The sequence below is a fragment of the Cydia amplana genome, chromosome 4 (genome assembly GCF_948474715.1).
Source record: "Cydia amplana chromosome 4, ilCydAmpl1.1, whole genome shotgun sequence".
NCBI classification, from domain to species: Eukaryota; Metazoa; Arthropoda; class Insecta; order Lepidoptera; family Tortricidae; genus Cydia; species Cydia amplana.
In genome coordinates this window covers 6,728,854-6,743,854 of record NC_086072.1, presented here as the reverse complement: position 1 = coordinate 6,743,854, position 15,001 = coordinate 6,728,854, and the positions used below count along the sequence as shown (strand labels likewise).

The 15,001-nt window shown below is 39.2% G+C and overlaps 3 protein-coding genes across 3 annotated transcripts; all 3 read left to right on the top strand.

Annotated features, from left to right (window-relative positions):
- Window positions 1-805: 805 nt before the first annotated feature.
- LOC134647589 (uncharacterized) lies at window positions 806-6,293 on the top strand. The gene is made up of 6 exons (XM_063501944.1): window positions 806-875; window positions 981-1,166; window positions 1,475-1,604; window positions 2,898-3,064; window positions 5,086-5,190; window positions 6,077-6,293. Exons 1-6 carry the CDS (start codon window positions 840-842, stop codon window positions 6,230-6,232), a joined length of 780 nt encoding a protein of 259 aa, XP_063358014.1. The 5' UTR covers window positions 806-839; the 3' UTR covers window positions 6,233-6,293.
- A 1,778-nt stretch (window positions 6,294-8,071) lies between these two features.
- LOC134647505 (uncharacterized) lies at window positions 8,072-10,169 on the top strand. Its single transcript, XM_063501855.1, has 2 exons — window positions 8,072-8,953; window positions 9,618-10,169. Exons 1-2 carry the CDS (start codon window positions 8,072-8,074, stop codon window positions 10,167-10,169), a joined length of 1,434 nt encoding a protein of 477 aa, XP_063357925.1.
- Window positions 10,170-11,667: 1,498 nt separating this feature from the next.
- On the top strand, window positions 11,668-13,743 carry LOC134663142 (chondroadherin-like protein). The gene is made up of 3 exons (XM_063519486.1): window positions 11,668-12,106; window positions 12,395-12,634; window positions 12,969-13,743. The coding sequence occupies exons 1-3, from the start codon at window positions 11,888-11,890 to the stop codon at window positions 13,734-13,736; spliced, it is 1,227 nt and encodes a 408-aa protein (XP_063375556.1). The 5' UTR covers window positions 11,668-11,887; the 3' UTR covers window positions 13,737-13,743.
- The last annotated feature ends 1,258 nt before the right edge of the window (window positions 13,744-15,001 follow it).

Below are 15,001 nucleotides of genomic sequence, written 5' to 3'. Positions count from 1 at the left end.
ATTATTGTTACGATCTTTTATCCCTTCCCAAATTATACCTATACAACTCATGGAAGTCGCGGTGGAGGTCGGGTACTAGAACAAAGACACGCCATTATTACAAAATCCAGCCAGATATCCCACGCAAGACATGGTTTTCCAAATTAGCTTTAAATAAACTAGCGACATCTTCAATAATTCGCATGAGACTTGGACACTGCAGCTCCCCAGTATTCTTAAAAAAGCGAAGAATACGTGACACCTCGATATGTGAGTGCGGGCTTGAAGAGGGATCATTAAATCACATTCTTTTATCTTGTCCTCGACTAAATCGTACTCAATTATATAGTGGATTAATTAAACAAAAAATTCCGTTACCTACACATGTTTACTCTCTGCTCTCGTTCGACCCAAAAGTGTTTAAATTTATAGCAATTTTCCTAGAGGTCAATAAACTTAAAATTTAATATATACATATGTATCATATAGATTTACTACTTGAATTTATGTGTTTTAACTAGGACTTACAGACTAATCTTTGTAGTTGTATGTCTAATTATTAATAATACTAATCATCTAATCAATAACATTAACCATTGTTTTTTCAGCCCAGATCTGAGTTCACCAATGGTCATTAAATCGTTTTTTTTTTCCTATTGATATATTGACGTGAAGCTGGCAGAAATGTCTAAAGACGATTGCCATAATTGAAAAAAAAAAAAAAAAAAAAAAAAGACGCGACGCCGATAAAGCATTCAAATGAAAATACTATTTTGTTGTTATTTAAAAATATAGTAATGACGCGCTTTAAATCGTTAAAGTTAATATTAGTTAATATATTTTATACATAATAGGCAACTATGGCAGACCTCTCAGAAGTGGAAAGTTCAGGACGAGTAAGTCTACTCAAATCTTAAATGTATATATTGTTAGTAACAAATATTACTGTTCTGTTTTGCAATCGTAAATCGAAATAAATATTCCTATGTTTAAAATTCCAGTTCTCGAGGCCATCGCTAGCGCAAGTTAAGGCAGTCATAGACTTCATGCAGAAGCACCCTGAACTAGCTAACAGAAAGTTCCGATATGGTATGAATCACGAAAAATTTAAGAAATTATGGTTTGAACTATCCAGTATTGCAAATTCGATTAATGGAGCTGTAAAATCCACTAAAGGCTGGATAAAAGTAAGTATGCACGCAGTATGCAATTGTTTATTCATATTTAAAATCACAAATAATTTCCAAAATCATTTAGCGCCACTTGCACCATTTCACTAACCCGGGGTTAACCAGTTAAACTTAGTTACCAGTACAATTTGACACTGGGTTAACGGTGTAACTGCTTAACTCCGGGTTAGTGGAATGGTGCAAATGGCCCATAGTAGCCAATGTAGATAATCAGGGAAAGTATTATCAAAGTTATGCAATGGAAAAAATGTATGAATATAAGAATTTTATATTGACTCTTAAAATTTATTTATTTATTTTTCCAGTTTTGGTCAGACAAGAGGAGAAGTGTAACGCTAAAACAAAAGCAAATAGATGAAGGAAAACTTGATAGGCTAACACCATTAGAAAAGAAAATACTAGAATTATCAGTAGCAGAGAATTCAGTATCAACTAGTAAGTACAATTTTATAAAGTAGAATATTTCCTATTATTATATTAATAAAGTAATTGCAAAGAATTTAATATTCAATATAAGTATAACTTTAAAAATTGAAACCCAAGTTGATAATCTAAAGCACTTTTTGTCAGACAACATACAGAACTATTCTCACCGAAAATCGATACGTATAAAACTAGAAGCCAATATAGAAATAAGCTGTTAGTGCCAAGATCTACCTTAGCTATGTATAAAAAAGGACCGCAGTACAAATGTATACAAATTTTTAATAATATCCCTAATGCTATCAAAGCCGAACCAGATGACAAAATGTTTAACACTAGACTAAAAACCCTGTTAATAGAAAATTGTTATTACACAGTCAAATCGTTTCTCGAAGATAATATGCTAGATAATAAGTATGACATTGAATTAATTTAGGATTTTATTTTTTTCAATTATAGCTTGACCTACTAGTACCAACAATAAATCTACTACTACCTATACGATTAGAAAAGACGTCCGGAAAATAAACTATACTATATTTTGACAAAATAATTCCATTAACTATTTAATATCCCAATTTATTTATTGACATTATAATCCTGAATTAATTTATGTGACTATGTAGATGCTATTTTATTAAATAATTGGTAACTTTAAATGATTATATTATATAACCTGATAGAATCGTATAAAGTCCTATATAACTGTAAATATAAGTACCTACTATTGTGTGCCCTTACAGGGTGTCATGAACTGGCCTCTTAAATTGTAACACCTTATTATGTACATGTCAATGCAATATTGAATAAATGACTAAATGACTAATCTTTTCAAAAGAAATGTAACTATTGCATACTGGGTCTCATTATTTGCATTTTTTTTTGCTAAAATTTACCTTATACCTGAAAATTTTCAACACTTTTTTAGTCTGATGCTATTATGACCTGGTTATTTTGACATCAGAATTTTGTTGCATGTAAGATGCACATTAATATTTAGCTTTGATGGACATTTTTGTTTTGGCATAGCTTCATCCCCCATCGGTGATCCTTGTCTGCACCAAGATATATCAGTTGAATCAAGTTAAACCCTAATAAGGGGAGTGAAAACTTCACTTAGGCAGGGCCTTTAGTGAAGAAGCCCCTGCTCTAACTGACCTTTTCATCAATAATTAGCAGAGCTCGGCGCGAGTGAGCTATTTACCTTATAATTTGACCAGTCTTACGTCATATTTTAAGGAAAATAGCTCACCCCCGCCGAGCTTTGATAATTCGCCATATTTTATTTGAAATCAATATTTTTAGAGAAAAAGAAAGGTGTAAAGCAAGAACCAGTGAATGGAGAAGATGATGAAGATTCCAATGATGACTCGTTCCTGAAAGAGATTGAGGAAATGGACTTCCCCGGAGAAACAAGCAAGCTGCTGGTCACAGAAGCTGACGAGAGGCAAATGTCTGTTATGGAGAAACTGGTCAGTTTCTATCACTTAAAAAAATGAAACTCTTCATTTTTGTAGTGTCACTTTCAATTTTAACCTCCTAAGGCCCCCAGGCTTATAAGCAATGATCGGAATAGGTAGTGCCATTTGGGGTGAATGACCTCAAACATTGTACTTAACATGGATAAGACTCGGGATTCCAAGACTCTTATTTTTAGGGTTCCGTACCTCAAAAGGAAAAAACGGAACTCTTAATAGGATCACTCGTGCGTCTGTCTATCCGTCCGTTTGTCACAGCCTATTTTCTCCGAAACTACTGGACCAATTAAGTTGAAATTTGCCACACATATGTAAGTTTGTGACCCAAAAATGGACGTGTAACGTAAATAATAGTTATTTTCGATACAAGTGCGAAAAAGAGGAAATTCGAAACGAGTGGCGATAAATTAAAACACGACCGAAGGGAGTGTTTTAAATCGACACGAGTTGCGAATTACCTATTCGCACGTGTATCGAACAACGTTTTACAGTACATATGGCACTTTAAAGTTTCGACATACGCACGAAAAGTGCTATTTCACGCACTAGTGCGGAAAAGTAGCCCCATATGTACTGTAAATGAATTTTAAATATGGAGGCCATTTTTGGGGGTAAACGAGAAAATTAAAAAATAAAGTTTTTCAAACTTTATCGTGTTACATATCAAATGAAAGTTTATAGTTTAGCAGTTATTCAAGAAAATAGCCAAAAAACCGGCCAAGTGCGAGTCGGACTCGCGCACGGAGGGTTCCGCACCATCAACAAAAAATAGAGCAAAACAAGCAAAACAACGGTCACCCATCCAAGTACTGACCCCGCCCGACGTTGCTTAACTTCGGTCAAAAATCACGTTTGTTGTATGGGAGCCCCACTTAAATCTTTATTTTATTCTGTTTTTAGTATTTGTTGTTATAGCGGCAACAGAAATACATCATCTGTGAAAATTTCAACTGTGACGGACGGACGGACGGACGGACGGACAGCGGAGTCTTAGTAATAGGGTCCCGTTTTTACCCTTTGGGTACGGAACCCTAAAAATGACCATCCTCCCCCCCCCCTTATCTCCGAAACTACTGGGTCTAAAAATAAAAAAAAAATACACAAAATAGTTCTTTAAATAGATGACAGGAAAACCTATTAGAAATGCGGAACCCTTGGAACGCGAGTCCGACTCGCACTTGGCCGGTTTTTTTCACAAAAATATTTCTTGGCATGTCTTTAATTGAAGTAGGTAATATGAAATCCCGGGGTGAAAAGGTATATCCATACTAAGCTTACGCACCGAAGTCCCGTGAAATGGCACTACCAATTCCGATCACTGCTTATAAGATTAAAATCCAAATTTTGTCAGTGAAATTTGAACCTATAACATAAGATATAGGGTTGATTTTGTTTTGTTAAAAAATTGAATGAATCAACAAATGGATCTCTGTTCCAAGTTCCAATTACAAATTATTAATATTTAATTTAATAAAATAAGTACCTACTAATTTTTAGGATGGTGGACCTTAGGAGGAGAATACTAGAACAAGAATAATATTTATTTAAAAGGAAAAACCTTATTAACAATTAATAATGTCCTGAGGCCCTACCGCGAACCACGTTCGACGTGTTGCCGCTGTCACACTTACGTACGAACTTACAAGTGCTACAGAGAGGCAACACGTCGAACGTGTTTCGCGGTAAGCCCTCTGTAGCCCCACACTAAGCTATGCCTGTCACGTGGTAGCCGGAAATAATACTCTACTAAATACTACTCTTTTGACTGTCTGAGAATGTTGAGTATGCGAATTTTAGTTGGACTCTAGATGTGATCACTCTAAAATTGGCTTACTTGAATGTTCAATATTTTAAGAGAAGCAGTTCTAAGTGAATGCTTCTACAATCACAGCTTTGTAGCTTCAAGCTTCAATTATTACCTACCTTGATTGACACTATACATTCCATTGTAGCCAGCCCATTTACCCATTCCAAACCTATATTATTATTATCCATATCTATTAACTATACTGCAGGTGGAAGTAATGGACCAACAGGCAGTTGCCATGAACCAGCTGGCACAAGCATCCCTCAGCAACTCCAAGGCTGTGGAGCGGTTGGCAGAGGCGTCCCACATACAAGTATGCATTCACCAGTTGCTGAGTTTGAGCTTGTGTTGTTTGTGATTGCTGTGGCAGAAAATGCCACTCTAGTATTGGACTCTTCCCTTCCGTCATCGCAGACGTTGCAATCAACCTCATCGCAACACCTGATTTTACCCGACGCTGCAACAATCATCTGCTATAAATGTCGTGATCAATGATGATGAGTTTGAGCTTAAACACAAATATGACCAACACACATTCATGAGATAAAACGCTCTACCTTACTACCTTCCGAAACCGACACATAATTATTTTTATCTAAATATTTATCTGCCCTTTATATATAACCTTATATTGACCTTTGACGACCGGTCTGGCCTAGTGGGTAGTGACCCTGCCTGTGAAGCCGCGGTCCTGGGTTCGAATCCCAGGAAGGGCATTTATTTGTGTGATGAGCACAGATATTTGTTCCTGAGTCATGGTTGTTTTCTATGTATTTAAGTATTTGTATATTATATATATCGTTGTCTGAGTACCCACAACACAAGCTTTCTTGAGCTTACCGTGGGGCTTAGTCAATTTGTGTAATACTGTCCTATAATAATATTTATATTTATATTTAATATTTATATACCTACTCGGAAAACCGTAACATAGTCATTGAAATTTTAGATCTCTTATACTTATACTGTCTAGGGAGTGCTCCCGGTGCTGGTTTTCTATACAAATACAGTACCGGAACCGGGAATTCCCGGTTCTCGTCATACAAACTCAGTACTGGGAGCATTCCCTAATACTTTCGTATGCTTTTATATTTTTAAATAGCTCCTTATCAGTCTTATCATTATCACCCAACCTACCAAGCTTAATTTTGCATCGAAAAGTAAACGCTCGTTGGGTTAAACATAACTAATGTTCACAGGCCCTAGCAGTAGACAGACTGGCGAACTCCTTCGACAGCATCAGCGCGTCCGTGCTCGACGTGCGTAACGCCATCATGAGCATAGACTACACCATGAAGAGGTGCTACACCGCAACAACGACGCAGCACAGGCAAAACTCCAATATTTTTAGTTAACTGACATGTAGTTCCTATCTTTGGTATTGTATTTGTGCAATTTAAGTTTATATCTTAGTCAAAGGAATAGTAATTACTGAGGCGTGTAAAGACAAATATTACATCCGCTAATTGACGGCTGAGGTAGATGGCCCCAATATTGTATGGTAACTGGATTGTCCGTTTATAAATCCAATTGTAACAAATATCGCCGTATAACTCCATCTACCACAGCTGTTAAATTTGCGGCCGCAATATTTGGCCCTACTTTATCAGTTTCCATGTACATGGTGAAATCAGTTCATTGCTAGATATAGGATTGTTCTTCGCGCCTTCGAGTTCGGTGCTCTCTGCCTTACGGCTCATTTACACTGTTGACTCAGGGATTGAATACCGGTATTTTTTTCACAAACTATCCGGTATTTAGGTTGATACGGTATATTTTTGCGTTCTTGGATTGAATAGTGTCTTACCTTTACGCGCTTAATGCTCTGGCCGCTCTTTTTACGCCTATGTCCAACAGTGAACTGTTGTCTGATAATGATGAACTTTAGCTAGTTTAGAGCTGATACTTTATTTTTTGACGTAGTTTATTATTAGCCTTATAATTATGTAGTAGCAATGTAATTATCTACCTACTATTTATTAATTGCCAACTGAGTATTAGTGAAGAAAATGGGCATTAACACTATTTGTTTTACATCAAAGTACAATTTATTGTCATTATGTGGTCATAATACTACGAGTATGTTTACCATTCCATGAAAGCCGCCAACGTAGTCAAACGAAAGAACATGCCATATTGGTTTTAGTACCTACTTTAAAGTGAAAATAAAATTGTTTAGATAAACGCGCAAACCTACTATTATTGTGATTGCCTAGAAGAGAATTGTAGGAGCATTATTTTAATCTCAATGGATTATGTTTACACTAATATACTTTATATATTTTAGTAATATCTCATGAACAATTATACTCATATTATGAAACAATAATATACTTTTATTACCGATTCTTTATCAAAATCTTTGTATTATGTGTTCCGTTCTACGTCCCAGAAGTTATTGAGAGAGTTACGCCGCAGTCGGCCGATAGATGCCGCTAGCGTCTATGTAGTCGCTCCGCTTGACGTTGTGACACTTGTGACGTAGATTCCGCTTCCCCTTCCTGCGAACAGAGCTGCACGCGCGCCTCGCTTCGCCGCCATTACATTGTTGCGTCGACCGTCTTGGCTGAAGGTCCGTATATTTCGTTAATATTTTTTTGCAGCATGGTTCCGTGAAAAGTCTCGCGAACGGAAAGTCTGAACAGCGTTTTTCAATCTACCCACTTTTTACGAAATTTTCCATGACTGCTTAAACTGTTACCGTTAGTCAGTTTTTTACGTAAACTACTCGCATTTTCTAGATTAAAGTAGGAAATGCGCCAGTTTTTAACTAGTGTTTTCTAATACAGTTAAATATTTTCATGATGAGCGGTAACGCAAGTCGCATTCGGATTCGTAAAATTTTATAAACATTTAGTTAAAATTTTCCGATCCAAAACCTGTTCGTTCTAAGTAATAAGATTTGTTTCGCAAAAAGCCCACCGCGCCTAAAAGAGCCCGAGATTCTGGGTCTAAAAGAAAGGGGTCGGGAGGAGATAGCTCGAGACGCCGCGACACTCGTCGCAGGAGATGACTCCCGAGAATTTTCAGCTGGTTGTCTGCAACACTTTCGAAACAATTGGGAAAAATTAAAAGCCCCGAATACAATTCTAGATTTGATTTCATCGGTACGAATCCCATTTATCAAAAAGCCCCCGTTGATTTTACCTACACTAGACGTCCTTCACAAATTTCGCACTCCGGAATCTCCTCAAATGACAGAAGAGATAGAAAACATGATCCGGGAGGGAGTCCTAGAGCCTGCTCCGCTCACCCCCAGCTACATCTCACCCCTCTTCCTGCTGCGGAAGAGCAACGGAAAAGTAAGAACTATTTTCAATCTAAAATCCCTCAACCAGTATATGAGAACCTCCCACTTCAGACTCTTCAATCATTGTCTCATGCACAACTTTCTACAAACCGGAGACTGGTTAGCCAAATTCGACTTGAGCCAAGCATACTACCATGTCCCTATTCTAGCTCAACACAGATGCTTCCTTCGGATAAGCTATCAAGGTCGGCTGATGCAGATGACATGTCTTCCGTTCGGAATATCTGTAGCTCCGAAAATATTCGCGACCCTATCAAATTGGATAGCGCACTTCCTGAGATCGTGTGGCCTTCGCGTAGTAGTTTACCTAGACGATTTCCTAGTAGCGAACCAGTCGAAGAAATCCCTTCTAGAGCAGGTATTGATTGCCAAATCGACCCTAATAAATTTGGGCTGGCAAATAAATTACCAGAAGTCCGCCATGATACCCACTCAGATCATCGAGTTCCTAGGCATCACGTGGAACACGCGATTCAACTCCCGGTCTCTGCCAGCAAAGAAAGTAAGCGCTCTGCGTCGCGACCTGCAGGCCTGTCTTGCTGCCGAGTCGCTCACGGTGAAGGAGACCCAACGTCTCCTGGGCCGTCTCAACTTCGCGAACTTCGTGGTCCACAGAGGAAGGCTACACTGTCGCAGTCTCCAGCAATACCTCGGACAGCTACAGAAAGCCCCGTGTCACCTCCCTCCTCGTCTTCCGGCTGCAGTCCGGCAGGATCTCCAATGGTGGATCGACAACGCAACTCAACAGACCCATATTCACGAGGAGGTAAGAACGACGAACTTTATAGTCACGGACGCATCGGACCACCAGTGGGGAGCAGTCGTCAACGGAAATAGTGATGGGTAGGACATCAATTTAAAATGAGTTTGTATGAGTACCTCATTTTCTAAAATGAGGTGTTACAATGTCTTACTTCAAATGAGGTGAGGTACTAGCATATTTTCAGCGTCGACTATTCCATTAATTCCAACGGCGACAAAAATATTTAATGTATATACATATTTATGTATTCATCACTTCCTTTATAAATAAATAAATAGTAACATTTGATTGGAGTGCAATTCTGGAGGTTAAGAATAGAACTTTTAGGAGAAAGATAATTTTATAATCAAGTAAAATGAATAGAGGAGTGAAGTAAGACATTTTAGCGGTACGAAGTACTGCGACAAATTAACAAATTGAGTGGTACAAATGAGGTGCCTCACGAGTGAGCGACTCAACACTAAACGGAAAGCCGTTATGCGGTCCGTGGAGCCACCAACAGAAGACTTGGCACAGCAACCTCAAAGAACTATACGCAGTATTCGCAGCGCTGTCAATAGAAAGCCAAAACTTAAGGAATTCCAGGGTAGTGCTACAGACAGACAACCGGACCATTGTAGCATACATAAAAAACGAAGGCGGAACCAAGTCTCTTCCTCTCCTACAGCTGACGCGAAAACTTCTAACGCTGGCGGATCGTCTACGGGTCAACCTGGCCCCTTACTACCTACCAGGTCGGTTCAACACCGAGGCCGACGGACTGTCAAGGGGACACTTCGTACCCGAATGGCACCTGCGCCCGGAAGCCACGGAGAAAATATTCGCGCGCTGGGGTACCCCGTCCATCGACCTCTTCGCCTCCGAGAGCGCTCACGTCGTGCCACGGTATGTCTCTATCGATTCGCTCGACTCGAACGCCTGCTATCACGACGCATTCAGCAACTACTGGCACTACGACCTGGCGTGGATATTTCCTCCTCCCAGCCTCCTGCCTCGCGTTCTACATCACCTCAACACCGCGTCGGGCCTGTTCATCGTGATAACACCCAAGTGGAACAGACCTTTCTGGAGACCGGACCTGAAGAAGAGAGCTGTCAAGCGACCGTTGAAAGTCCACAATCTTCGGACGGTCCTAATAGACACAACGACGAACCGCCCTCCCCCACAAGTCAACGACTTAAGCATCGAGGCCTGGCTCCTTTCGGGTGGGATGCTGTGACACCGGGCTGGTCGGACCAGGAGAAAAGTCTACTGATGTCCCATTGGCGTGCTTCTACAATAAAAACTTATACACCCATATGGAAAAAATGGTCATCGTGGTGTACCAAAAACCAGATCAACTGCCAGGTACCTCCGCCCAGTGATGTAGCAAGGTATCTCGCACATCTATTTCTATCAGATAAGTTAGCTTACCGGACGATACTCGTTCATAAATCTGTAATAAGTGCGGTGTGTGAACCGGTATCGGACTGTAAGCTTTCCTCAAACGCCCTGATTAAGAATATTTTAAAAGCAATATCGGTAGCGAGACCACCGCCTCCTAAACCACCAGTTTGGGACGCGAGGCATTTAATAAAATACCTTAAAAATACTAGTCATGACTTGAATAGCTTGTACGACGTATCTAGAAGAACTGTCGCTCTTTTGCTACTAGCATCGGGTCGCAGAGTCCACGATCTTACCCTGCTACATTGTAGCGGGGAATATTACATAGATAACCTTCAATCTATTACCTTGCGCCCGAAATTCGGCTCTAAATCGGATAAAGGGTCTTATCAACAGTCTGACTGGACTCTACTAGAAGCTCCAGAACAAAATATAAGCCCAGTATTCTGGATACGTCAACTTATCAAAATTACAGAAAATGTCAGGGAACACTGCTCTAACTTATTTGTATCAACCAGAGCCCCATCCAAGCCTGCCTCGCCCACGATGATTGGGGGTTGGCTTAAACGCCTCTTAACAGAGGCTGGTATTGAATCAACTCCGGGTAGCTTTCGATCCGCGGTATCATCTTTAAACTGGCTGGAAAAATATCCAATTAATGATATTCTAGCTAAAGCTAATTGGCAAAGCGAATCTACCTTTAGACGTTTCTACCACCGGGATATCCGCGGATCGGACGCGAACTCAACTGAGAAGTCTCTGTCAAATTTATTTAAAGTTTGATTCTAACCTAGGGTTACAACATTTACCAATTATCTAATACGTAATTATATTGAGTTACTGCGATTACATATATATATGTTACAAATACTATGCGTATGTATTATTTTCCTATCCAGTAAGTGTAGCCCTATCGCTCGCGCGCCCGCTGATTCGCCACCAGGAGATAATAAACAGGTCTCAATAACTTCTGGGACGTAGAACGGAACACATAATATAAAAATTTTACCTTCCAATAAAATTTGTATTATGTTTTCTTCTACGTCCCAGAACAAAGTAAGGTCTTCCTGGTGGGCCCTTTTATACCGACGGTACTTCTCCTCAACAATGTAATGGCGGCGAAGCGAGGCGCGCGTGCAGCTCTGTTCGCAGGAAGGGGAAGCGGAATCTACGTCACAAGTGTCACAACGTCAAGCGGAGCGACTACATAGACGCTAGCGGCATCTATCGGCCGACTGCGGCGTAACTCTCTCAATAACTTCTGGGACGTAGAAGAAAACATAATACAAATTTTATTGGAAGGTAAAATTTTTATATTAATCACCACGCCTACCTACACGATCTAAGCACATCGGATTCATATATGGAGCACGTTCAAAACAAAGATTGTCGCGTCGTTATCTTATCTCTTTATAACGCGATAACGTTGTTTTATCGTGCATCATTGCTCCATTTCGTACGAAATCGTCAATGCGTCAGTATCGCTTTTGTGAATTATCTCATAATGAAAACGATTTGTGCAAAAGAAACTATTTGGAAGAAATATAAAAAATGGCGTGGAAATGTGGAGTAGTGTTGGTATTTTTATGTGGTTATGCTTGGGGCCAGTTGTGCCCTAGGCAATGTGATTGCGATGTGTATAACGGGCTTAATCGGGCCACTTGTGAGGGGCAGAATATAATCAGCATGGAGGTGGGAGTGCCCAGCGGAGTGCAGGTCTATAGTCTGAGCCATAACCTGATAAGTGGATTGGAGAACTATTGCTTCAAGGTAAGCATTTAGTGGCAGTGATCTTAGTTTATTTACATATGATATGATTGTAACAGTAACTTTCACCGTCACGAATAACCTAACTAAATCGCGTATTTTTATTAATTTACCTCGACGTTTCGCACGTTTTAATACCCGTAGTCGGTTATTTTCCATTTAGTTAGGTCAGAATAATCTAAATATTTTGGTGATGCATAACATAAGCCACTTTCTGCGTAATCGACTCATAAAACTATGTCATTTCCTATTACTAGTCATGATAATGCATTGCAATTTATTTGTTTTCAGGAAGCGGGTATTACTTCCATAGAAGTGCTAAACCTATCATACAATCAACTATCTTGGATCGGCATCCACGCGTTTGCGGGCCTGGACAAGCTGGTGCACCTGGATATGAGCAGCAACCGGCTGAGGGCGGTAGTGATGGACCTCTTCTTCGAAACTCCAATGCTGGAAATGCTGGATTTGTCGGGAAATGTTTTTGAGGAGCTCAAAAATCAACCTTTAATCGACCACACAAAGTTGAAAGTAAGTCAACTTATCCGAAGTACATATCTGAGAGTTGGGATTCGCTAGATGGCGTTCACACACCCTATAAATCCGCTCCAAATGTGGTAGGTCTGGATTGCCTGGTTAGGTACTATGAACTATGAACGAACGCTGATCACCTTATTCCTAGTGGGATTCAAAGAACTATAATTATATAAACTGAAATAAATGTCATATACTAAGAAAAAGTATCCAAGGCCTCCTCAAACTACAGAACTATTAAGTGTCATACTTACCTATTATTAGTCACGAGTCACGATACATTGTTTAAAAAACTATAGATACCTATAACACATTTTACATTCTATTACAGGTGTTAAACCTCAACAACTGCCGGATAAAGTCTCTACCAGACAGAATATTCAGCCGTTTACAAAACTTACGTAAATTGGATTTGAGCGAAAACTATCTAATTTCTTTAAACACGGAAGTCCTGAAACCACTACGAAAACTAGAAAGGTTAGAGTTACAGAACGACTACTGGAACTGCGACTCTAATTTCATGGCAGTAGAAGCTTGGATAACTTCACATCGCATCAGCTATACGAAGAAGTGCGTCAGAAGATCCCCCAAAATGTTTGAGAAAATTATATCGGCAGCGCCCGTCGCTCGAGCAGATGTCGACGTTAAAGACGTTTGGAACATCACTTCCGAGAAAAATGAAACCCTACCTATTCTAAAACCTACAAAACAACTGACTTGGTACGAGAAAATTGACAGAGAGTTTTCGTCGTCGCAAGCGTTTATTATAGGACTGGAATTGGGGTTGGCGATCGGTATAGTGGTCACGTATATTTGGTTGCGCTCGCTGTGCGGGTGTCGACGAGTGAATTGCACGCGACCTCAAACCAGGAGGCAGAGGCGACGAGCGCAGAGGGTGGACAGTGATATGAGGACGAATTTACTGTGGAGTAGCGGGATTAATCCGGATTTGGAGACTCCTCCGTCGTACAGGAGACAGTTGTCGCTGCCGTACGGCGTGCCGGGGCTCCGGGAGCCCGTGTTACACGCGGACGCCATCCGCGTGCCGCGCGGCGAGACTCCGCCGCCGCCGTATCATGAGTGTAGAATCAACATATAAGTGCACTCGAGACTGACGCATACCTACTGTGGAAACTTGAGAGTATCCTTTGTTGTGATATTGTGCAATTGTATACGCTTGGAATTGTGTTTACATACTGATTTTGATAAGTTTTTTTTAAACAATGTGATATAGTCGGCAGCGGATATATATGTCGGCGGCCGATCGTAAGATCAGGCATATCGTGAAATTCCTAGGCATATCGTGAAACGTGAAAATCTTTGACCCGTTCCCTGAGTCGACGGGCTATTTCTGGGCAGTTTGCCCTTCGGGCATCTAAAGCAACCTAACGAACCTATCCTACCTATATATTGGTTTAATGGCACTATCGTCAAAACATTACACAGGAACATTACGATCTGCCTGATCTTACGATCGGCCGCCGACATATACAAATAGTCATGTATTATGTTTTTAAGTGTATTATCAATTAAATTTATAAATACTAGTAAGTGGATATTAGCGCTTACACGCTTGTTAATAACGTCGAGTGTCGCTTGTTGAACTCAGTTTCTCCTTAATATATAAGCAGACAATAAATAAAAAAAACTATTTATTTAAATTATTTAATTTAATGTTTTATAAATACCATTATCACATTTCTTTTAAATATAAAATTGATATAATCTGTTATAATATAAAAACATATTCACTAAGTCAGACTCATAGAAATATTGTTGAATTTAAAATAAATCCTTTAAATCTAAACTGATATAATAATTTGGGTAACTATATAAGAATTTTGTACATAAAATAACACAACCACATGGCAAATTGTTGGATAATCACGAAAATAACTATGGCATTTCCATGGCAATGTTAAATTAGTTAAACATAAAGGAATGTATATTTTGTATCCGGTGTCATTTTGTTGAAATAAAAAGCTACAAGATTGCTACAACTACTGTACAACATAAAATCTATTTTGGTTCTTAAAGGAACATACACAGTTAAAAAAAATGCAGGTCGACATAATATACATATGCATACATTATAATCTTAAATAATTGTCAAAATAATAGTAAAATACTATAAAATGATATTTTGTCATATTGTAAAGGCAAATTGTCAAAAGTGTATTCATTGTTACATCAATGAATCCAGAAAACAAATGAATCCTAATTTAGATTTAATAAAAACGAGAATATAGGTTATCACTTATCAGGCACATCATGGCATATTTCCATTTCGTCAATCAGCCAGTATCTCTTATCGAAATAGGTACCTAATATTATACTAGTCGTTGTAATATATCCATTTGAATA

Coding starts and splice junctions, on each gene's coding strand:
- LOC134647589 (XM_063501944.1), top strand. CDS start 840: ATGGCAGACCTCTCAGAAGTGGAAAGTTCAGGACGA. Junction 876..980: donor AAGTGGAAAGTTCAGGACGA/GTAAGTCTACTC, acceptor TTAAAATTCCAG/TTCTCGAGGCCATCGCTAGC. Junction 1,605..2,897: donor AGAGAATTCAGTATCAACTA/GTAAGTACAATT, acceptor CAATATTTTTAG/AGAAAAAGAAAGGTGTAAAG.
- LOC134647505 (XM_063501855.1), top strand. CDS start 8,072: ATGACAGAAGAGATAGAAAACATGATCCGGGAGGGAGTCCTAGAGCCT. Junction 8,954..9,617: donor AGACCCATATTCACGAGGAG/GTAAGAACGACG, acceptor CCTCTCCTACAG/CTGACGCGAAAACTTCTAAC.
- LOC134663142 (XM_063519486.1), top strand. CDS start 11,888: ATGGCGTGGAAATGTGGAGTAGTGTTGGTATTTTTATGTGGTTATGCT. Junction 12,107..12,394: donor TGGAGAACTATTGCTTCAAG/GTAAGCATTTAG, acceptor ATTTGTTTTCAG/GAAGCGGGTATTACTTCCAT. Junction 12,635..12,968: donor TCGACCACACAAAGTTGAAA/GTAAGTCAACTT, acceptor ATTCTATTACAG/GTGTTAAACCTCAACAACTG.